Source organism: Aphis gossypii, chromosome X (assembly GCF_020184175.1).
Source record: "Aphis gossypii isolate Hap1 chromosome X, ASM2018417v2, whole genome shotgun sequence".
Lineage (NCBI taxonomy): Eukaryota > Metazoa > Arthropoda > Insecta > Hemiptera > Aphididae > Aphis > Aphis gossypii.
The window spans coordinates 39,028,132-39,054,588 of record NC_065533.1 but is presented as its reverse complement, the minus strand read 5'-3'; the positions used below and the strand labels follow the sequence as shown (position 1 = coordinate 39,054,588).

General features: G+C 24.2%; 2 protein-coding genes across 4 annotated transcripts; one reads left to right on the top strand and one right to left on the bottom strand.

The window, feature by feature from the left end:
- Window positions 1–141: 141 nt before the first annotated feature.
- LOC114129463 (probable phospholipid-transporting ATPase IA) lies at window positions 142–19,393 on the bottom strand. 3 transcript variants are annotated; one of them, XM_027994201.2, is made up of 20 exons: window positions 18,996–19,211; window positions 16,078–16,271; window positions 14,851–14,949; window positions 12,468–12,628; window positions 12,217–12,414; window positions 11,863–12,143; window positions 11,365–11,471; window positions 9,997–10,092; window positions 9,433–9,549; window positions 8,273–8,399; window positions 7,234–7,430; window positions 6,865–7,149; window positions 5,658–5,810; window positions 3,618–3,812; window positions 2,467–2,625; window positions 2,210–2,395; window positions 1,270–1,539; window positions 1,053–1,171; window positions 705–839; window positions 142–616 (listed from the first exon to the last, which is right to left on the bottom strand). In XM_027994201.2, exons 1-20 carry the CDS (start codon window positions 19,180–19,182, stop codon window positions 553–555), a joined length of 3,330 nt encoding a protein of 1,109 aa, XP_027850002.2. In that variant the 5' UTR covers window positions 19,183–19,211; the 3' UTR covers window positions 142–552. The 3 variants fall into 3 exon arrangements, with proteins under 3 accessions (XP_027850002.2, XP_027850003.2, XP_050062572.1); XM_027994202.2 differs by having other exon boundaries at window positions 1,282–1,539; window positions 18,996–19,208; XM_050206615.1 differs by lacking the exons at window positions 142–616; window positions 705–839; window positions 1,053–1,171 and having other exon boundaries at window positions 1,375–1,529; window positions 18,996–19,393.
- Window positions 19,394–22,561: 3,168 nt separating this feature from the next.
- LOC114129446 (signal recognition particle 9 kDa protein) lies at window positions 22,562–25,367 on the top strand. Its single transcript, XM_027994181.2, has 3 exons — window positions 22,562–22,839; window positions 24,483–24,551; window positions 24,833–25,367. The coding sequence occupies exons 1-3, from the start codon at window positions 22,771–22,773 to the stop codon at window positions 24,926–24,928; spliced, it is 234 nt and encodes a 77-aa protein (XP_027849982.1). The 5' UTR covers window positions 22,562–22,770; the 3' UTR covers window positions 24,929–25,367.
- The last annotated feature ends 1,090 nt before the right edge of the window (window positions 25,368–26,457 follow it).

The following is a 26,457-nucleotide window of genomic DNA, read 5'->3' as shown; positions in this document are numbered from 1 at the left end:
ACATCTAATATGTACCTAGTTTAAGCGTATGACTTAAACAGTCAATAATATTATATCCAAATCAAATATTACTATAGTAGGTACCTATCATTATTTCAAAGTAAATGTAAAAAATTGAACATATAAGTACATATACAAATGTGATAAGAAAAATAATATGCAATATATTTTATCCAATTAATTAGAAAATATAATACTGAAAATCTACATCGGTACTCAAAAACCACAATAAGTCGTCAATAACTATCTACATATATATTCAGTTTTCAGTTATTATAGGTATCCAGAAACTTTTAACAAATAGGTAAGTACTAAGTAGGTATTATATATTAAAGAATGAAGATGGAAATGAGGAAATGTATGGAGCTTGAATCATATAAAGTAATGTACTTACATTATATTCTTAAAAATTAGTGAATTGTTTAAATGTTTACTTTATACATAATCGTACATTTGCAATTGGTCTAAACACTCTTAACACATAATTACCAATAGGACAATTTGATTAAAGTTATGAGTAATGTTATGTATTATGTGGAGGGTAATGTTATATCATAATTTTTCTACAATTCCATTTGTATAAGTCGTCATATTATTGCTTAGAGTCCGTTGAATTCTAAAACAAATTTAATTAAAATTTATTTAATAACAAAAATATTGAAAATATTAGGTATACAGATTGTCAAATCATACTTTATACTAACATTATAACCACAATATCAAGTAATAGAACTACACTCGTTGTAAATAGTATTGTAATCCAAAATATTGACGAACGAAATATGATTTCATTTAAATTGATGAACACAGTAAAATGCATTAAAACGTTCTTTAACTCACTAAATAATAAAACAAAACAAAAAAAACTATAGATGAATATTTTTCAAAAAAGGAATAACTATTAACAATCACAAAATTATTTTAAAACAATAAAATTTGTATTTTTAACATAAAATTGTCTATGTTATAGGTGCGTTAGTAAAACGGCGAGTATGTGTTTTTAACTAGCACAGTAGTCAATATTACAATAAATAATTAATAATGTATCTTACTCATAAATTATTATGAAAGAAATCCATAGCAGTATTGATATCCATATAGCTAAGTGTACGATAAAAGACCATGATTGAGTATGTAAACCTGCCTTGAAACACACAATGACCAACGTACACTAGATAAATTATGACCAATAATATTATTAAAACGATAATTGTTATAAAATACATAGGTAACTTAAATATTATAATTATTAGTTGTAGATCAATATACTATTTGCGTTACAGTGTATATGATGTTTCCAAGTACTGAATAATCGCCTACTCTCCCCTTGATCCATATAACTTCATGCTTCGTGATGAATAAACATATCCAAAATAAGAACATCGAGTGAAATAAAGCATTAAATATCCATATCCAAAACATTTTAAAACTAAATACATTTTGAGTTTGATAGTACAACTGAGGATATTTTAATCTTGTTTCTGTTGAGTATGTAGTTAGAAATAGTCCCATTACAATTGGTAGTGAAACTGTAAATAACTAAACATACACAAAAACCCGTTTGCATCTGGTTATTAATTTTAATTTAAGAGGATGTCACTATGTCAGCGCACTGTTTGTTTTCTCTATTTGACCCATTCGCAACATAGACAAAAGTACAAAATGCATTTACGCAGAGTAATTTTATTTATGGTTTTGAATAATCTTAGAGTAAAATCACTCATTACAAAAACGATAGAGAATAAAATTTTTGAAAGTTTGACATATTGATTAGTCTCTAAATAATGTATTAAAACAATTCAAACGTTATTTAAATTTACGGTTTTTATTTTTTTGAAAGTCGAATAAAAAACCAAATAACAATAAAATATAAAAACCGATATGTCATATCCTCAAAAATATTATCTTCTATAATTTTTGTAATAGGTGATTTTACTCTAAAATTACTCAAAAGTCATATAAGAATGATTTTAGGTGAAAGGTATGATGGCGTGCGTGGGTGTGAGAGAGAAAACAAATATTTCGCTGCTATCCTCTTAAGTATCACGATTAGTTTTAAACTATTATTATTTAATAGGTATTTATCACAAGCTGTAATTTTCAGTATGCTTGCTTGACTAAAAACCAGTACCTAGTTTTATATTGAGTTAATATAGTTAGGTACCTTACGGTAGGTAACTAACTTATCATTTTAACTGAATATACTTACTGATTTATACGTGAAAATATTCCATCTATCGAATAATACTTGACCAGACCATCCAGAATAAATGGCAAACCATAATTGTAATGAATTAAAAACAACAGTTTTATAGTGATAAAAATAAATCATTTTGATAATCTTTTCATAATTCCAAGCGCCATGTACAAACAATAACTTTAACAAGTAATTAAACTGAAAGAATGTTTATTCTTAATTGATTTAAATTACATAAAACTAAAAGTTATTTATTTTTACTTATTTACTTGAGCAATTGAATAGTCTGAAGCATTATATGCTTTTAATCCATCTAATCCTACTACACCCACTCCGATACTAGCTTTATGGAGCATAGGTACATCATTAGCTCCATCACTAATAGCCAAGGTTACTTCATTTGTGTATTTTGTTACTAGATCAACAATCTGTTAGATACAATATGAATTTCAGCAATTGTAATACATTGTTTTTTTCTAAAAACTAATTAACATAATATTATCAAGTTAATATTATTGGTTCCCCCAACAGATTATACTTAATTTATAATATTTAAATATTTTTTAGATATGTATTATTTTGAATTTTTGATATTTGTTCAACATTGGGCTTACAAACTAACTTGAGTTTTATGTGACCTACCAAGATGAAATAAATACGCAGTAACTATAGTTGTATATGTTATGTACTTATATCTATATTTGATTATATAAGGACTACCTATGTGTGCATAGTTTTATTATTTAACTGCATATTTGTCAATAATATCATAGGACATAGACTATAATTTATACCTATATTCAAAATGAAATATTTATTTTATATTCATATTGGCTATTGGATCTTAAATAATTAATGTAAATAATTATATAAATATTAAAATTTAATAAAATTCCAATAACATATTGCCATGGCCCACGAGTTTTCATCTAATATTAATAAAAAAATATTTTTATATAATAAATTATCTGAATTGATAAAATTGTTATATCATTATCGAAATTATTAGTTCGTATTTAGTTGTTAGTCTATCCTGCGAGTGACAATATTAAGAACATTGGAGTAATTTGGGATTATTTTTATTTAATCAGAAAAAATCAGTTTTAGAATTTTTACTAAAATATAAACTGATAATCATGAAATACCTAATAAAACTAATTCATTCCATAGGTATATCAGTATATGTTATAAAGTTCTACTTAAGACACCTGCAATTGACCATGCACGAGTACCTGCCTACTTTAAGTACCTAGTACTTATAGTAGGTCTTCATTTTAAATACAAATAGATTGTGTAGTTTAATCAAATATAGGTCACATATTGAATTTGAACGATTACCAAATTTTCTAGCTAATATGTGTCATCTGTAATAATTTATTTTACAAATTAAAATAATAGTTTAAATCAGTTAGACACCTACCTCAGCTTTCTGTTTAGGTGATATTCTGTAACAGATAACAGACTTACAATTTAAGCAGAACTTGAGAAATTTCATTTTAAGATCACTTGATAATGCGTGCTTCAAAAATCGTCCACTTATTATCAACGTACAATTCATTGTTTCAATTGTATTTCCCAGATTGTACATTTTTTGATTTATAGTATGCCTGAGATCCTTAAAATGTATATATATATGTTATATATCACGTAAAATAAAATATAATTATTTTAAAATTATTTCAACTAAAACTATTGGTATTTGGTAGATAATATATTATTCAGTTAATCAGTTACTGCAATTATTATTTATTAGTAATTGAATTTCTAAGAATTATACCACGAGCTGATAGTCTATATTTTATAGTATATAATTACAACGTAAAAAAACTTAAAAGTAAAAACCCTTTACTTATTATTTTTTTATAATACATCAGATATATTGTACTTAGGTTATAAATAGTAAATACTATTCTACATAATGTTTGTCTAAATTTTCTAGTTTTTAAGACGACGTCACACCCGCATGTGTTATCTTCGTTTTACACACATATGACATAGTACATTTTCATTCACCACTCACCAGTTTCAATAATGTGCTTTTAGTTTTGATATTAGAGTGAATTGACTTATTATCAAACTTTTAAGTAAGGACATATCTGTGTTCACTCGTTGTGTTTTTACAATATTTTATTTTTTAAGTGAATATGAGCATTTTTAAATATTTTATATTTTCTTTACTCATAAGTCATAACTCACTTAAAAATAAAATATTGTAAAAATCAACGAGAGAATGCAGGTAATGTTCTTACTTAAAAATTTGATACCTAATAAGTCTTCACTCTAATATGAAAACTAAAAGCACACTATTGAAACTGGTGAACTAAAATTTACTGTCGTACCTATGTAAGGCGGAGACAACATAATATGAGGGTGCATGTCGCACCTTTTAACAAAATATTAATTAACTGTAACTGGCATGATTTTCAATGTTTAGAAAATATATAAGGAATTTATTTTTTAGAGTGCTACAGTTTCTGATATGCGCTATCGTGACATTTTATTTGGCACCAACTGTTAACTTTGTAATATATTATGTTAGACTAATTTGATTAAATCAGTTATAGTTTATTAAGTTAATTAAAATATATGAAACTATAATAATTCTATAAAAGTACTTTCTATTGGTATTAATGACTACGAAAACTACCTACTAAAACCATTAGTTGGTACTTACTTAGGTACCTACAAAATGTTCACTTCATTCAAAATCTTAAACTTTCTAGTTCTAGAGATTAATATGATATTTTAATATTCCACAACAAAATTTAGTATTTTAACAAGTAATTAGGATTATAATTGTTTGAATGTTAACACCTAGGCATCTGTTACTTATTTATAAATTTATCGTTTCATCTTGACAATAAACTTAATTAGGCAGGTAATATTAAAACTTAACACAATTCACTAAAGTTAAGACTTCATTTTCTAAAAATTCTATTACGATATAAACTTTCACTGAAAACCAAAATCATCATATATAAGCAAGTTATAAGACAAGCCATGATCTACGGCATTCAAATTTGGGGAACAGCTAAAAAGTCCAATAATACTCCAATACTTCCAGTCTATAAACCTACGCATAATTACTGCAGGCGCTCCTTAGTTTGTCAGCAATCAGTCCTTTCACCGCGACTAAAAAATCTTAACCTTTCCAGAATTAGAATCTCAATCATACAAAAAACTTCACTCAGCCACAAATAACTTCCTAAATTCACTAATCTCCAACCTCCGATATCTATCTAATCCACTACATCATTTAAAACGCCGCTGTCCTAGAGATTTACTTAATAATTAGCCTAACCTGGTGACCTCGAAAATTTGAAGTGGTCTCATCAGACGCTCTTTTCAAGTATATATGTCCTTTTACTCTTAAGTTGTCAATATTTACTTATTGTATTTACTAATTATACAGATTGTATATTATACTCATTTAACTAATAATAATGAAAAAAAAAATTACCGTTAATTTTGTTTCATCGAAAATAATTATTGAGCTATCTTGTGTAATAAGTGTTGTAGACAATCCAATATTTAATGCTGTTTCTTCTTTATCTCCAGTTAGTATCCATATTTTAATTGCTGCACACATTAATGATTGGATAGTTTTTGGCACCTTAGCAATCAATATTAATTAAGGAATAAAATTTTAATTTTAAAAAATACCGTGTTATAATATATAAGAAAAGAAAATGTTTTGATTAAATTCTCAAATAAAGTAAAATTCTGAAATTTATATATACTTAGAAAAATATAAACATAGCCTAAAAAACATTCGTAATCGTTTGTTTTTTGGCTAAACATTTTTTTTCGCTATCGTGTTATAAAAAAGGTAAAACGTTTTCAATTGTATTGCACATTGCAATTTTTTAATTGTAACTATAACTTGAATTAAATTTATAAAACATATTTTAGAAATTACTAAAAAGTTTTCCTATTCTCCAATATTTTTTTTGTAGTTTATGTTTGTAAGCAAAATTAAATACTATAACAATAAGTAAAAAAATTGTATTTTTTCTACAAATTTTAAGTTTTGGAAATATTTTAAGAAATTTCATAAAATTATATTTTCATGAATTTGTACCATGTACTTATACCGCTAGTCTATACCATGTCTGGATCGATATTAAAATTCTACATTGTGTATGACTCAACTCATAATAGTGCTATTATAAACTATGTATCTTTACAGCTTACATGAATTAAAAATATTATTAACATGCTGCTTTGCATAAAAAATCGATTAATTTAATGATTCACTAAAATTTGAATCAACCAATTGGTAATTATGTGAAACTCAGTCATGTTAATGGACCATTCACATTAACTCACTAGCATTAAATGTTTAATGATTATTTAAGTTACTCAATAATAAAACTATTACTTATTACTTATTAGGTATTTTATAAGACATACTTATGTAGTTATATATATATTATACATGTAAACAGTGGCGTATTTATGGGGGATAGATTCCCCCCTTGGTCTTTTTTTTACTCGTAAGTTTAATAATGTTGGTAAGTGTACCTTCCCTCCCACCGTTGAGGAAATAATGTTTTCCAACGTATATCCTCCCCCCCGTATAAAATCCTAAATACGCCACTGCATGTAAATATTACTATATTAGTATATTATACGTAATATTATTGATAAAAGCATAATTAACTAACGTTGTCCTGTAATTTATTTTCAATTGCAGTCACTCCAATTAGTGTAAGTTTCTTTTCTATTTTTTCAGCAACCTTATTTTTGGCACTTTCTCGATTTATTAACACAACTGATGCTTTGAGATATTCATCTTTCCACTTATTATAAAAGCTTTCAGTAATATTTTTATATGCAAAACATAATGTACGGTAACCCGAGCGGGCAAAATCATTTAAGTGCATCAAAGTTTGGTTTTTGTGCTTTTCGCCAGATTTTGACAAGCGTTTAACAATACTGGTATCTGCACCCTAGAAAAATTTTCAATAGATTAATAAAATTATTTAAAATTATAAACACATATAGGTATCAATATTTATTGTTATTTGTACTACTTTGCAAAATAATTTTATTTGACCATCAGGTGTCCGAACAACAACTGACATTCTTTTCCTAGAATTTGTAAACTCTAATATGTTTAAAATTTCATAAGTCTCCTCTCCATTTAATGTAGTAATAGTAACTGATGTTGGACAACGAGTATGAAATGTAAATCCAAATTGTTGAGATCCAATGACTAATGCTTGTTCATCTAATTTATACGCATAAAAATATATATATTAGGTACCAAGAATAAATTCTGAAACAGAAAACTAACAATCTAAAAATAACGAAAATATACGATTTTTGAAAAAATAAAAATAATATCATACTCAAGTACCTATCTGACCTACCTATAATAATAAAACAAAAATTTTGAAAATTAAATATACATAATATATAATATTATATACACAATGTCGTGAAATAATCTTTCTATACGTTTGTACCTATAGAATAAAATTTATCTTTTAATATATAAGTTTTTATACAAAAATAAGCCAGTCATTTGTGAGGCCTTTTTGAAAATGAGCAATAAGACAACAGTACAATTTTACTCTTTCGTCGTGGTACCTAAATGATGATAAAAATTTATAATATACTAATTATAAAATATTAAGTATTATTATTATGTATTAGTGTATTAGTATTACCACTATATTTTATAAATAGAGTAAACTCTAAATAAATATATACTTAAATTTCTACATATCTTGTGTAAGAACTTACATATTATTATATTTTTTAGATTCAAGTAGGCAATTACTATATTCACTGTACACCTATTTATAACCCATGGTAACCATTAATTAATTTCTACAATTTCTACCAGGATTATATAATTATTTTTTTATAAAAAACAATTATTCTGGTCATATTTGGTGGTTAAATAATAAATACGTCAACATATTAAAAATGAAACCACTTATAAATATTTGAGGTTTCTGACATTGTAAATTTGTAACCATATCAATAACTGTGTATTAATCTTAGAATGCACATAATTACATAAACCTATTATATTGTGCTTTGTTTACATAAATTTGTATTTACCAGGAGACGATGCGTTGTACACTATTTCATCCGTCAGTTTTGACTTCTCTGGTATAACTGTATGGCAAACAGACATTATTCTTAAAAATTCCAAGATATAGTTTTTGGTTGAGTGATTGATTAAGTTCTATAAATTATAAGCTATAATAAGTGGGCACCCTTAATAATAAAATATTTCTATTTTCTAGGTTAAAAATTAAAATGAATCATAATAGGTGTAAATATTTATGATTTATTTTTAAGTTACACGTATGACTTAAATCTTATTTATAGTTATTAGGGTTATATAAATCATTTATCATTTTATTTATCCTATATTTTATTTTTAATTGTATTTTAAATAAGTATTAATTAGGATACATATATAAATAATATAATTTCTAATTAGTTTTGTAAATACAAATATTATGTTTGAAAAATACAAATATTTCAACAAGAAATTAATTTTAAAATATTAAAATATAATTTAAACAATTTAAATTTATATAAATTGTAAAATTTGATATACTTAATAATAAACAAAAAAGTTATAATTATTCTTTAAATTGGTTAATAATTACCTGAATTTACAATAAATTATAAAAATACAAAATTTAAATTATTTATTTAAATTTTTAAAAATATTTTTATCTAAGAAAGTATCGACTCAGATGTTCTTTAAAAAACTGAAAAAATCATCAACTTTTGAGTCCTAATTATTATTATTATTAAATATAGGGGAAGTTATTCAGATGTTTAGAAGCTTTTAAGTATATCATGTACCTCATTATTGCAAGGCAGATCACTGTTATAATTTGAGTCTAATGCTATAATTATTTATACAAAAAATGATTCTGAAAGAAGACGGTTATTATCAGTCACATCAAAGATATTTTTCAATTTATTTATGTTACTAATTTTAATCATTTATTTATAAATTAGTAACACGGTATGTTGAATTTATTTATGCAAATAAACATAATGTCATAATATATGCCATGGGCGTAAGGAAGGGTTTTGGGTGTTCAAACACCTCCCGAAATTAAAGATAAAACAATTTTATAATAAATATTGTGAACTAAACTTAATGTATATCTAGACCAAAACCCCCTCCGAAAATATTTCCTACTTACGCCCTTGATATATAATTAATTATAAACATTTTATATCCTATAACTTACATATATCATTTTATTTTGAGATCCTTCTGGGTAAAGCTCTCCAGCAATTGAACAATGTTTTAATTTCATGATATTCTTAGTTAAAGTACCAGTTTTATCGGAAAAAATGTATTTTACCTAAAATAAATTACATTTTTATTCATAAATAATTATTAATCATTATTATATACTTATATGATTGAACAAAATGTTCCTACATAATATATATATATATATATCTAATGGATAATACAGTAATAGTGTAATACATAGCCACATAGGCTGATAAGTTATAACTACATACATGCTTGAATGCTTCTAAGCAATTAAATATTTTCTAATTACGATAAAACGAAATGCGCCTATTAGGTATTCATACTTCATATGTGGTGTATATAGTATATTTATTATTATTTAATTTATTTAAGATGATAAAGCACAAGTGTATAAAATATTAGTATACCTAATAACTAACAAAGTTATAATTAATAGGGATATTTACAGCAATAAGTGTAGATATATGTACTCGTATGTGCATTTTCTTTATTATAATAAAATAATAATATCTAATTAATAAATAAATACCTTTGCCAATTCGACATTAAGATACCGTGATCTAACCTTAGCAGGTGTGTTGCTTTCTTCGTGGTACATATCAATGTCGTTATTAATAAACCAAGCCTGTAGAAGCAATACATTTGGATTAATATTAGTAAACTTAAGAGGACTCATAACATAGCAAATTTACGCTCAACAGATCACGTTTAGCTCCTCTAGTTTAATAATTGGAGTGAATCAACCTATTATGAAACTTGGTGGTAAGAACATTATCTGTGTTTGTATGTTGATTTTTTTACATTTATTCAGCTTTTGAATGAGCCATTTTTAATTTATGCTATATGATATACACATAACTTGCTAAAAAATGGAACTATGGTAAAAAACCAACATGCAAACACAGATAATGTTGTTAACATCAATAGTTTCATAATAGATATATTCACTCTAATTTTTAAATTAACGGAGCTAAACGTGATCTGCTGAGCATAAATTTTCTATGTTACACATTTGTAAGACGGAAAAAACACATGTGGGTGTTGTGTCATCTTAAACGAAAATTGTGGAAAACTAAAATAAAAATAAATGCAGAAAGTACTTGGTACTAAAACTAAAATGGGTTACAAACTTAACTTAAAAATATAATTTTACCAAATAATATGTTATGGTTTTGTCTAAATTCTAAATCGACCATTTCAGAATTTGTTTATTGAATGTTTTATGTTTTTAAAATTTTTCGAATAATTTTTTTTTTTATTTGAAACCAATTTCAACCTTCCAAGATAATTTACTCAACCAGGTTGAAAATGACATGGACCGAAATCACTTTTGGTTACAATATTTAAATGAATAAAATATGACGAACTTAACACATATGTGCTTTTTATCCATTAACCAAGCATTTGACCTTCAAATATTAAAATCTTTATACTTATATAACCATTGAACACTTAGAGTCTAAGTATAGTACACGTATTGATATTATGCTATCTGATCGAAGTAAGTATTTTAGTTCATATCATAAAAGTGTGTTGAAAATATTTTGCTTTAGCATATATATGTATAAGTATTACCTAATGTACCCATTACATTTTTTTTTATTACATCTTTCGAATATACTCGAATATATATATACTGGTTAGATATCAGATGCACCTATGATAGGAATTATAAAATGTGGTAACTTTAGAGATAAATGTTCAATGTTCAATAAGTTAATAAAGTACTTATGTAAAAATATCTATTGAAACGTTATTTTTTTTTATAATATCTTTAACAAAATATACATGCATATCGATTTGGCTGTTTGATATTACCTACTTATTATTATAATATTTTTAGATATGTATTATAATTATTTATTTAATATTAAGAAAATAATAATAAACATTTTACCTGTAAGAAACGTACTACTTCAATATAAACATATGATACGGGGATTGTATTATGAAATATAACAAAAAAACTGATTGATTGTAAAAGAAACGTGTATGCATTGACATCTATTAGAATAAAACAACAAACAAATTATATGAGTATAAAGTTTGAACTTATTTATTTAAATATTTTGTTATTATCTGATGAATTACAAACACTTACTAGTTCGTTTATAATTATAAATACTGACAGTATATATTATATACTTATAAATTATTAAAACTATTGTTGTAAGTATTGTTTAAATCAGATGTTTATTAAGTATGAGATTCTAAATTATACAGCTATAAATATTATTGTCCATAGTATATATTATATATTAATATAATGAAATATTTTATAATGGAAGTATAAATCAATTTATTGTAAAAATATACAACTAAATAAATTAGTTATTAAATTAAAATTTTTTTAAACTTTTTTCTAATACAAATAACCATTTAAATAAGTACTTACCTCTTTGTTCAAGGTACCAATATTTATTAGTACTGTTTTTGATCCACCACAGAGAACATAAGGCACACGTTATACTTAGTAAAAAAATCAATAAAAAAATCATTTTTAGTAACGAGTTTTGAATTTTTCCCATTGCTGATTCTTTTAAAACTGAGCGTAAAGATTTATTAATCATAATTTTTGTTTCATGACCGCTGTATATCACAACTCCATAAATCCATTTTGAGTTTCGCAGAATTGATCCTCTTAGTAAAAATTGTTTATTATCTAAAGGTATAGGACTATAAAAGTAGGTGATGTATTCAATTATATTACATGACATGTGATTTCGTAAAATGTATAAATATTTCTCACTTATTATTCATAATTTTCAGTCTTCCTAAAAAATTATAAAATAACTTATTTGGCAATTCACATTCAATTATTCCATTCAAATCAATCAAATCTTTTAGTTCTTTACAATAAGATGTTTCTTTAACGCATTGCCTGATTTTTAAATTGTGTTCACCATCTAAATGCTTAGTTTCTATATGACAAATTCCATGTAGCTCGCTAAAAATGATCTAGTTATAAAAATAAATAAACTATTGGATTTGTTTAAATACCTGGAAGAGAGTAGTACTAGATCTGCTGGAATGATATTGTTATTTTTGACTTTAATAATATCTCCTATGCCGATTTCACTCCATCTTTCTTGAACTAAAATACCATTTCTTAATACTTCCACATATTTATGATTAACTTTATAATCTTTAATATGTTTAATCTATTAAAAATGTATACAATTATGATAGTATAAGTACCCACCATGATTTAATTTATTATACAGATCAGGTTTCTCTTAATTAGTTATTTACTTGTTATTTATCGTTGAATCTAAAATCTACACACGCACTTAAGATAAAATACAGGACAAAATCGCACACTTTATAAAGTTGTTGTATCCAAAAACTGCACATCTACTGCAACTGCATGAGTTACAGTTAAATACAGATTATTATTATAATTTATTATTTATAAGTATAATACATTATAAAATAAATTACTGTTCATCAAGTACTTATGTATCTAGGTCACTATACTCGTCACAATATTACAAAATAATTTTATATTTGTTTACTTGTTATAGTAAAATTTTTATTTTATTTGTAAACAAAAGTTATTTTTGATGGTAATAATAATAAAATTAAAAATATAATTTAGTACCTATTTTAAACTCAAACTTGTTAGAAAAATGTTTAACTTTTTTAATACATTTGATTTGTGTGGTTTTATTTTACTATGCCTAAATCAATAAAGTGTGTGAATTTTATCTATCAATATTTTAAATTTTTGAAGTTAAAATCATTAGTTTGTTGTTTTGGATATACCTTTTTATCATTAAATTCTTACTTTATAAACTATAATTTAAAATAATAATTTATAAAATATAACTACATTAGATTCAATTTTATATTGTATAATATCAACCGATGTCCTATACTACTTTAAAATAATCTATATAGTACTTATATATTTTAATTGTTGAGCTATAATAGTTTGTAGCTAATAATAATAATAATATATGTAACGTATAACAACTTTAAGTAAATATTAATAGGAAAGTTCTTAATATTAACATAATAAACCTCAAGCATTTGAGTCATTTAAGATTTCAAAACACATGTAGATAAGATTGATAAAAAAATATAATCGAAAATAAAAAAGCGTGGTCAAGTTGATACCATTCTATTGTATAGTAGGTCCCTATAATGGATGTATTAAATGTGAATCCAATGATAGGTATCATTGTATGCGAAAAACGATTCTGAATGAACGGAGATGATTTGTCAGCCTTGGATATATTTTCCAATAGATGGTAAAAAAGGGGATTTATGTTTTAATGACCTGAATACCCCAAAATTTAAGTTCTTTTATAATTATAGTAAGCCAAACGTATGGAAAATCTTGTATTAAATTTTCACAAGTATAATTTATAATTACAATTAATATTAATTTTTATAAATTTTAACTACAAAATAATTTGCAAATATTCATGATTTTTCAGAATAAATTGCTATCAATATAAATATATTTAAACTTCAAATGCTAGTATAAAAAAGTGTGCCTATGTATTCTTATAATTTTTGAATCACTATAAGACTAACTCACCAGGAGCTTTGTAATGCCCATAAATAATATTATAATAAGCGAAATATTTTGAAAATTAAATCATGTAAAGAAAATGCCAATCTTAATAACTGGTGAAATTTTCAAGTATCTACGACTTATAACTTTTTGAATACCTAATAATAAATATTTAAAATCGTTATCGTTAGGAACGCGATTTCGTAAAAATTTAAAATTCAAACGCACTTAAAATGTTTCCTATAATGATGTTTCGAGTTTTCTCTATAACTATTTGAAGGAAAACTATGGAAAACTTAGTGTTGAATTTTTAGTCTTAGATATCAATAAAAAAATTATTATAAATTTCCAACTACAAAATAACTTGCAAATTTTCGCGATTCTTACATGTTTCGTAAAATTTTGAACATTAAACGATTATAAAAAAAAGATTGTGACTAACGATTTTTGATTTTTTTTTTTAACTACAATAAAAACAACTCATAAGGAACCTTGTATTAAATTTTCAAGTTTTTTTGGACACTGTACACTGTTTTTTACAGCACCTCCATCTGACATATACATCCATCTGCCTCTATCTTACATATACAATTTGTGCCATTCCCTATTTATTTATCTCTTAATTACTCCCCCCCCCAATTCTGAACTTATATGTGGTATTTGATTTTCATTTTAAAGATTAAATATAAAATGTTAACATTGCGAAAAAAATACGTAGACTGACATAGATGAAACATGAATACAACTGACAGTAAATACAGGAATAAACTATTGACACATACGCAATTATAGTATATTAGTACCTATTTAGACATACATACTTCAATTTATATATAGAAGAAATAGTATAAGTATAATTACCAGGTCTTGAATAATTGATTTTATAGCTGAGAATCCAAATTTAATTGTCAAAGGTAATAAGGTTGTAAATCGGCCCACTGGAGATGCATCAGGTATTTGCTAAAAAAATTATATATATATATAATAGTAATACATATAGGTAGGTGATAACTAATAATATAGATACCTACGTTTAAATTCATATAACCCTTAAACGATTAAACCTTCAGATTATTTTTAAAACTTTAAAAAAAAATATAGGTACCTATATAATATATACTTAGCATCTGTATTTTTTTTATCTACATAGATAGTACCTATGAATTATGATACAATAATAAATATTGGGTAAATCCATTGATCATTCTTTTAATATAAAATATAGTACATAGAAATATAGAATATAGACTATTACTATATAATTATCAAATTTGTACTTAAGGTATTATAGTTGTAGCTGGTGAGTATTAGTATTAATTTTTTGACTAGACTGTAATACAAACATAAAATAAATTCCATTACTCAAAATTGTTAAGTACTTGTAACGATCTAGTCAATGGCAATAAAAAAATACATTGAAAGTACTTAGTATTTTTTTTTCTAGTATAGCATATTGTACATATTAATTACTAAGTATACGCAGATCAGCCCTTAAATTTAAGACTAAATTTGAACGAATGAAGTAATACTAAGCAATAAAAAACCTGAAAAATTGAATAGACGAAAGTATTGATAACAGGGGATTATCCCCTGTCCTAAGCCATATTGTGAAAATAGAAGGAGAATGTGTTATTAGAAGAAACTCAAGTTATTCACTTATTCTAAATCTAAGCCAAATAAGTACAGAAGAATTTAATGCAGAAGAAACTTTAATTGAAGAAATCACTATTTAAAATCATAATTATGAAAATTCCTACTGCTCGGTCAAATAATCCTAAAAATACTAAATTTGAAAGAATCATTAAAGCAATTAAAATGTTTAATTTAAAAAAAATTTATTTATATAAGCTTAAAAAGGAAAAGTATAATTATAAATATTAATATAATTTATTATATTGATCATCAGTTGAAAAGTTATTGTCAGATGTAGGTATATCTGTAATTCAATTAAATATTAATGAAGTATAATACCTACTATACCTAGTTCATTAATGCATTATACAATGTTAGTACGTTACAAATTACAATAGTACAGTACTATTTAATTATTCTTAAATAGTGTTAAATTATCAATAATTACATACTGACCTGTAATATAGATATAAATAAAAAAAACTGGTTGGAGAATTTTATTAATTGGTCGATGATAAATAATGGTAAAAATGATAGAATCCCGTATTTGGCAGTTTTAATTCGATTTGATTTTTTCTTAAATTGTTCTTTATCATTAAATCGTATGACTCTGAAATACACTTGTCTATTTTCTTGATCTCCTTGACAATCTAAAAAATAAAACTTTCTTGTAAGATAAAATATTCATGCTAAATTTTCATAATATTATCAATAGACAATATGTAGTATATACAGGGTGTCCCGTGAGGATTTACCCATTGCGATATCTCCTGAAATAATGGACATATCATAATTCTGATTTTTTAATAAGACTCACAGGAATAAGAACTACAAATATTTTATGTTTTAATTTATTTTAATGTTTTGGTAAAAAAGTTAAAAAATATATTTTTTTATTTAATTATTTTCAAAAAAATCGAAGATAGCCATTCTGTAGAGTTAATTTTTCTGAAAATATTGACGTTTCAACATTTTGATTTCATTAATTTCCTGATTTTTAATATTTTTTCTAGTTTCTAGAAAAACAGTGAATTATTTAATACCATAGTGGTAACAAATACAGATAACGAGATATCGCAATGGGTAAATCCTCACGGGACACCCTGTATAGCAGTAGTTCTCAACCTTTTTTGATTCATGTCACTTTTAACCTCTAGAATCAAACACTGTGTCACCTTAACATTAGTTAGTTAGATCATCTAACCGTTATATTTTGAAAAACTATGAAAACAATTTAACTGAGAGACAGAAAGTTACTATTCTAATTTCTAAGTTATTAAGTTAACTAAATTTTGGTTCAACAAAAATGTATTTCAATACTAGTTCATAAAACAATAAGTAATAAACTACTTAATAATAGGTACCTAGGTAATTTAATCAAATTAAACCCTATAGGAATCACGCTATTCACTATTATTCATTATTGTAACTATGAGTGAGTAATATTTTCACATAATTTAGTATTAATTGTACTTTAGCTTGAAATTAAATCATATTATGTATTTGTATTTATGTACAGTACCTACATTTTGATATTTTTACGTAAGTACATATTTAGAGCGCCAATCGTAGGACGTAGACTGTAGAGGGAAAAAGGTTCTTGGATAAAATCGGGGTGCCATTAATATCTATATTCTATTTCACATTTGAATAATAAAGTAATTTACTTTCCTACCGTGCCTAAAATAAATAAATTACTATACATATTGGCTATAACTATTATTATTACTGAAAATAAATCATAAATAAAGTTGTCTTTCTTAGATTTTGTAGTTTTACGATAGTTACTAACTTATTTATAATAAGTTTTTACAGTTAATCAACTTCAAAATTGTCAAAGAATATTTCTATAATTTAACTATTTTTCTATTTATTATGTCTAATAACGACGTTGATGGATTCAAAGACAAAAAAATAACATTTATTTGCATTTTAAAAATATTCAAAAATATCTCTATAAAACATAAACAGGACATCCTCACATAGGTATTACTATAGGGCTGTATGATAATGTAGATTATTGATATAGAATAAATGATTAAATTACATATTTACATACATAGATAATAGATTTGCGTATTGCACAAGGACATGCCATATGCAAACTTAAAAAGTCATATATATATATAATATATATTTATATATCTTAAAAGTTACTTGAACAGCGTAATTTTTTGTTTGATCATCATAAGGAACCGATTTTTGTATATAATGATTTATCACTGATTTCAAATTCAACACATTCATTCCAGTGACTTATAATCAATGACGATGTACACCTACTCGTTACTCAATAAAGCGATTATCTGTTTTATCCAGTTATTTTTAATTAAGTCCTTAATCTGGTTAAGTCAATAATAGCCTATTATAATTACCTATTTACATATATAGGCGATGATGCAAGTTTGTTTTCATAACATTAATTTAATTTCTTTAAATCTATTTAAAATGGCAACTTAAGTAAGTGTCAAATTAAAGTTCACAATACATAGCTATATAGACATATCAACAGAAGTTAAAAACTAATGTCAGCTTGTAATAAATAATATATATAACACTTAATGAAATCTTATAGTACCTATTATTAATTGTAATTTATTTTTACTTAGGTAATAAATTACAATTTAACAATTAAAAAACTTTTCATTTGTGTATTTTAAATAATATTCATCTCCAAGTCCCGAAATTATATAGTATGCAAAAATAGTTGATACTAAATAATTTAGTAACTAATAACATTAAATTTATTATTTATTTTCGTAGTATGTGTAGATATAGATTTCCAAAATCGTGACAATTTTTTTGAAAATTAATCAATTAAATTAAAAATCCCCTTTCTCACAACAAATAGTTATTATAAACACTTACAGAGTGATATAAATAGGAAATAATGATTTCAATTTTAATTATATATTAAAACAATGTATATAAATATATCAATAACCTATTCATGTTAAAATATCTATATGTATATATAATGTATAAATAATATTTAAAACCAGTAAACATTTTACATCCATACAAACAGTTATTTTATGGTAACTATTATATTTATTACCTACAGTTAATTAAAACATTTAATTTTTAAAAAAATCATAGATAGTATAACTTATATGTTAAGTCTAAAATAACTATGCGATATACATAGGGAAAATTTATTTAGCATTACCTATATTGGCTATACTCATATTATAGTAAATATTTATTTAAATTTTAAATATTATACAATATATACATAGTATACCTACCGGCTACCATTTTATGGTACCATTATATTAAACAAAAAAATTATATGATATATATAATGCATGTTGCGAGTATTATTTGTATGTGTTTGAATACAAAATATCTGATAGTAAAATATATTTTCTTACCGGAGTATTTGTGCTGTACATTTTGAGATGGCTTTTTCTTCCTCCAGTTTAACATTTCAAATTTAATAACAAAAAAATAATTTATGTTTAAACATAAACAATTTGTATAAGTTGCAGTTAATTTTAATATACTAACTAAAAACATTATACGACAAAAAGAATATTGAAAACTACGTAAAATGTACATATTAAAAAGTTTATACTGAAGTACATTTCTTGACACTCATATTTTTTCAAGAAAATATTATCTTATCTCTATTATTAGTCACTTATAGAAGTCGTCTAATTCTGGCTGAAAACGAGTCTAAAGTAAAATTATCCATAATTATAGCTATATAAAGAGTACCCAACATTCATAAATAATACAGAGCAAATAATCATTAAATATTTATTTTATTTATGCAGTCATTAAAATGTTAGTACATCTACTCGAATACTATTATTCTTCAATTGTGAATACAATCATCTATAATTTAGTTACTCAAGAAGGTACTCGAGTTAGCAAAACAAAAAAAAAAAATCTAAATGATAAAAATTAAATAGAAGATTATTAATGAATTTAGAAACTCAGCTGGAAAAATATTATATAAGTGATGCAAAGTATAAAGTAATCATTAATCATCAGTAAATTATTATTCTTAAAAGTTGAGAAATAAAAAATTGCTTATTTTTGGATTAGTCAAGTGATTCTGCAACAAAATTTTCCATACGTAGCTTTAACATTTTACTTATTGCTGTATATAATTAACAAAATTTTGATTATGGTTATGGGCCTCTAAAATTGTTTGACCCCGGGTTCAAAATTATCTTAATCCGGGCTTGACCAATACCAAGGGGCAGGGGTAGTAATTTATGGTACCTACTCTGAATTTTTTTAGTTTTTCACGATTGACCAAAAAAAAAGTTGTTAATAATCGTCATGATCGACTGGTATATACTATAATATACATAAAAATTTTATAGTGTCGAGAAAAGTTAGATTTATTTTCACCCCCCCCCCTCTTAAACATGATGTTTAACCACCACTGTATAAAATCAAGAAAAATGTCAAAACTTTCACCTAGAAATACATATGATATATTATGTAGGTATTGGAGCTTTAGTGTAATATAAAGTAAGACGTAATTGTTCGAATTGATAAAATATTAGGACTAAAATATTTAATCATTTGATAGTTGAGATAAAATAATATTCTACTGTGAATTTTCGAAAAAATATGTTCAAGGACTGGTTAATGGGTATAGTGCAAGATATATTCATATTATTAATTACCTACTATAAATGTTAGTTTATATAATATTATAATTTTTTATTTGAATTGTATATTATAATAAAATTATATGTACAGTTATGTAGGTATACTTATGTCCATAAGGGAAACTTATCTAGTTTGAGGAAAAAGTTAACGAAATCAGTAAATTTGATGCTCAATAAAATGTTCTAAATCCCTAAGGAAAAAAGTTATTTGAATAATTTCAAACAGGACTTCATAAGTTTGTGTTTATAATTTTGGTTCAAGTAGTTTTAAATTTATCTCAATTCTCAAAATTTAGAGAAGTTTCTAGTCAATATTCGGAAAGTAAACAATTACCAAATATACCATTTTCACCATTGCCAAATATCATTTGGAAACAAAAAATAACATTACTTTTTAAATATATATTACTAATTTTATTTCTCCTGGTGTCTGATAAACTTAATAAATCTTGGTAATAATTATGATTTTAATTTTAAATTAATTATACCTACATATAATATAGAACATAACACTTAAATAATGATAGTAGATAGGTATACTAAATATAGGTGTATCATAATTGTGATTTGTGAATTGGAACAAGGACATTTTTAAGATCATAGAACCATAGAAGACAATGGAAGACTAAATAATACATACCTATATAAATGTATACATTTCGCACTAACATAAGCAGTTCAATCAAAGTATCAAATACATAGGTACCTAGGTAAGGTAATAATAATTAAATACACGTACAACAGCGACAATGGTACTAATATTTTAGCAATTTTTATTACAGACTTTATCTATAAAACTATAAAAGATATTAAAGACAATAGACTCAACAAAACTTATCATTACATTTTGATTTATTGGTAAGTAGGTAGATCAAATGAATGTATGGATTTTACAATGATGTGTGATTTTTATTTTTTATTTTTGTATCTGTATGCAAGATAAGTATTCCGGTATTCGACAATTTTTTTGATTTTCAACATTGGAAGTGGTTTCGAGTAAAAAATTGGATCTTTTTTTACTTTAAACAGGTAAAAATGAATAATTTTCAGAAGGTACTTTTTTATAATCAGCAAAAACAAATGAATATAATTAACGAAAATGGGAATTTTTTATAAATGTAAATGTTACAATTTAAAAAGGAATAACAGAAATTTGAAGTTTTTACAAAGTTTTTGTATTATTTGAAGTTTAAAATTTTAAAATTTTAATTTTTACAGAATATTTAACAAAATCATGAAAATTATAAACTAAGTTCTATAGTATTTTAAAATAAAAAACTAATAAAATCTTTTAAGTTAAGGTTTGAAAATGTAATATAATATTACTTAGGTATATGTATTTTATAATAAATTATTATATTTTCTACTACGAAATCTAAAAAAGATCTAAAGAAGAGGTTCAAACTTAAACAAAACGATCTATATTAACAACAGAAAAGATGTTAATTATTTTTTATAACTTTATAAGCAGATATATTATCAAAACACACATCATGAAGTATAATTAGTGATTTAAGTTGACACTCAACAGGCCGTAACCGCTTAGAAACCCTTTTCATTTAAGATTTAAAACGACGTACCTACCTACCTATCATTAAATTCAAATTTAACTCTCCCATAACTACAGTGACCCACTCGACACCTAATATACAGCAATGCAAAACGTTACTTGCCTACCTTTTTGTATACTATTCTATTATTAGTATTACTTTTAAGTTTGTGTACAACAATTTCAACCGAGTTTTAATTATAAGTAAGTAGATAAGTAGTTTGAAAAATATGAAAAACACATATTATAGTCATATAGGTGTACCTACCTACCTATGATTGAGTGTGGAGGTAAAGTCAAGGAACAATAAATCAAGAATAGAAAATAGCATATGAAATTTATGAATTAAGAATTGACATAATTTCGAATTTACGTAATTTGGAAACGATGAATTTGAAACCACCAATCTTGAATTGAAAAATAAAAAACCTAAGTAGGTAGGTACCTCCTAATAAATACCTACAGAATATTGTTTTTATAAACATTTAAACTTTTTACCAACTTAACCACCGAATTAAAATAGGTAAATCTTTACCCATAAAGAGTAAAGACAAACCTCTAGATAATGTTATATAATTATTTCGTTAAACCGAGGCCAATTAAATTGTATATTGGTACTTACGCTTTTACATTGCTCGTGTAATTTTATTACCTATACGGTTAAAAATGTGTGCCAAGTTGTTTATCGCGACGACTGTGTGTCCCCTGCAAACAGTCCCACACATTTTATCAACTTATCACAACCGTTATCAAATCATTAGACGTCACCGTCTGTCAGCACGTCGACATCGACGAGCGTGCGAGCGTCATTGTAGCGGTCTGAGCTTGAACCGTGTTGTTTGTCGTTCTTTTGCGTACATCGTCGTGGACTCACTCCAGTAAAATAAGTGCGACGCCGATGTGGATAACCATCGGTTGACGTTCTGACCGTTCCGTTTTTCTCCTCCAGCGACTATCTGAAATATCGACATGTATCTAAAAACGTGGAAGGAATTCGAAACAGCCTCGTACAATCTGCTCCTCAAAGATCCAACCAGGGTGATTTACGTTTTATTATCTTTTTAGAGACATAATGTTAATCTTGTCGATCGCGCGCCTTACCTTGAAAATACTTATTTGTGGTGAATAAGTTCATTACTATTCTACTTTGTTCGCCTACAGGCTTGTTTAATTTAACGTTTCATGTGTATTATCTTATTTAAATCATTTGAAGAAAAGTTTATTGTAATAACGGTATGTTTGTATTAAACACGTAGACAAATACTTTGCTAATTCTTTAATTAACTGCTAAAAAACATTTAGGTTTACCAACTAATTTTTATTTTAAATTTAAACTAAATAAATTTGCTTACTATAATTTACTTTTATTTAAATTATTAATAGTTTATCACCATTTTGTAAATATTTTAATATACAATAGGTACTTTAAAGTAAAACTTTACAAATATAAAATAGCAGTCTAATCTTAGTAAGTTAAAAACTTAGCTCTACAATTATTATAAATCAAATCATAAAATAATGCAATTTAAAATATCCATTTTTGTATAATTTACCTATTGCATAATTTTTTAATAGTTTATTGTAACAAAATTAAATTTTAAACTTTAATCAAAACTATATAATTATTTTTTAATTAAAACCAAAATTGTTTATTACAGTTATTACAAACTTGAAATGTTTATTATTGATAAAATAAAAAAGTCCTAGGTACTAAATTAAAATACCTAGTTATCATAAAAGATATAGGTAGATTTTAAAAAAAATAATTAAATTGTTTTGTTAAATCAAAGTATTATATTTCTAATAAATACCTAGGAACCTGCTAAATTAAATACATAAAATTAATAGATATATCTAATAAGAATCATATAAAATAATATTTTATTTAACTAAATTTGCTGTATAATTAGTTAATGTTTATTGATAATAATTTCTATGACCAATAGAATTAGTATTTATAATTATCAAATTTGTATTTTGTTATAAATCTATGTTTTAGTCAAATAATTTTTTTTTTATAAATAACCAAAGAAAAGAATAATTGATGTTTTTACTACAAATTATTCATATTAGATTTAGAGTTGGTTTTCTTAGTAAATTAAGAACTATGTCAGAAATTATGGTACTTGTTTGTTATCGCTCCACCAATATGCCTTATAAAGATGTAAAGTATTTTTATATTACAAAATTAAAAAAAATAAAAGTATTTCAATTTTATATTTTAAATTAAACTTAATTATATTACACATTTTAACAATACACATATATTTATGTTATTATATTGTATTTGTACATTTTACAGACAGTGCATTAATTTTATTTTTAATTAATTATTTTTAATCTACTCTTCCTTTGGTCACAAATTGTGCAAAAATTAACGCTTCAGTAAAATGGTAAATAATAATTATAATAAATTATTTATAATTAATTATAGCACAATTACAATTACATATGCAATATAGTGATAAGCTGAAAACATAATATAATACAATTTCAAAATTTTTATGAGTCTAAAACCATTTTATATTATCATGCAAATCTCAAAAAAAAAATATTAGATATTTTATTTCTACAGTTAGTTATAGTAGTCATACTTATTCTAAATGAAAAATGTACATTTATTCATAATATGCAAAATAACTTTTTTTTTTAATTTAATCCTCAAAATATCTGTTTTCTAGGTCAGGTGCACTATGAAGTATTGTCATAGTCAATCAACTGTGCAATTAAAAGTAACGGATGATATTTCGGTAAATAACTAAATTAATTAATTTAATATTATTATAATGTATATTTTGATGTTCTGTATTTATTATATATTATATTTGAGGATCAAATTAAATCATCTTATTTTAAAATACTTTCTTTAATACATTTATTTTTGTTATTCATGAACAAAAATACTTTCTTTTTTTTCAAATTCTATAAAATGAATTATACCCATTGTGTAAGATAGATTATACCACCATAATGTATATTATGCAATATATTTATAACATCATTTATTTAATAATATGTACTTTTGTTTCAGTGCTTGCAGTTTAAAACTTCAGATATTCAAAATGTAAAGAAAATTGAAGTATTTTATGCTACAATTATGAAACAAATAACATCTAATGAACTTTGAAATTGTAATCAAAAATATTTATTTTAAATTGTGAAAATGTATAATTGTTTAAGTACTTATTGTTAAAACATTAAAATATACAAAAAAAGTGTATAAATAACAAAATGTAAGAACATTCCAAACGAAAACACTTAATACCATATTAGATAATAGTTGTCTTATTATTTGATGCCGCAATAATTTTGAATAATTATTTATTATTTGAGATGGGAGTTTGCTACTCTTAAAAACAGCAAAAAAAAATTGCTCAAAGTATAATGCATTAAAGTTGTAATTTTGATTAATAATGAAATTAAACAATGTGTTATAAATTTTACAAATACTGTGTAAATACTAATTTATGTATTTTTGTTTACCTAGTTAGCTTGGTAATATTAAGACTGACTTTATTTTCAAAAGATTTGTTCTAAAAATTGAATAAAGTTAATTATTAATTAAATTTGTGGCAATATTTCAAGTTTACTAATAAAATGTATAAATAAAACTTCTACCGACATTTATTATCTCCATCTTACTTAGTAATTACATTCTAAATTTTATTTTCAGAAAAATTTTCTTATTTTACTCTATTATTATTAATATTAGAAAAATATTCCAGTATTGATTTTTTAAAAGTAATATTATCTAAGGCCCTAATATCCTTAATATTTTACAATGCAAAACACAATAATTGAGTAAAGATTCTGTTTTGAATTTCGGGCCTACTAGTATAATATGATATATTAACTCATTTCATTATATACATTGTTTAATTTATCAATATGTTTATGTATTACAAGTCATGACTATCAACTATTATTCAATATTCTAAGTTGTAAATTCAATTTTGATACACTTTGTTCCAACTCACAATTATAATTATTAATTATTTATAAGGACATTGCATTGCTTTGTTATCTTTAATTTATAAGTGGGTAACATACTAACATAAAAAATTTATTTGCATAATTTTATGTTTAATTGTATTATTTGATTACAATTTACAGTGAATTAACCTATTATCAATTTTAAAAATAACACCATTATTTGTATTCCCTTATAATTAAAATACCCAAAAATTCTTGAAGACAATTTATATTATTATCTTTAAATGTGAGTTTTCTCAACATTTTTAAAATATCAAAAATAAAAAATAAAACTAATAATATTACAGTTAGGTTAGTAGTTTCTCTTTTTATAATTTTTGTAATTTTTTTTCTCAAAAGCTGTGTTATGTTTTAATGTTTTATTAGATAACATTAAAACACTAATGCCAAATTGCACAAAAAATCGATAAGTATAATGGTTTAACAAAATTAATTAAGTAAAGAAATCAAGTTTAATGGACCACTAACTCACTACTAATTTTTAGTTATTGTTAATATAACTTGACACATGCTTATATTTAATTGAATAATTTATACTTAATTTATAACATGTAGACCTGTGAGTAAAAGGTATATTTCAGGTAATTTAAATGTAGATATTGATGATTTTGAATTTTTTGTTTTTGATAATATTCATGGACGTCAACCCACATTTGTGTTGTC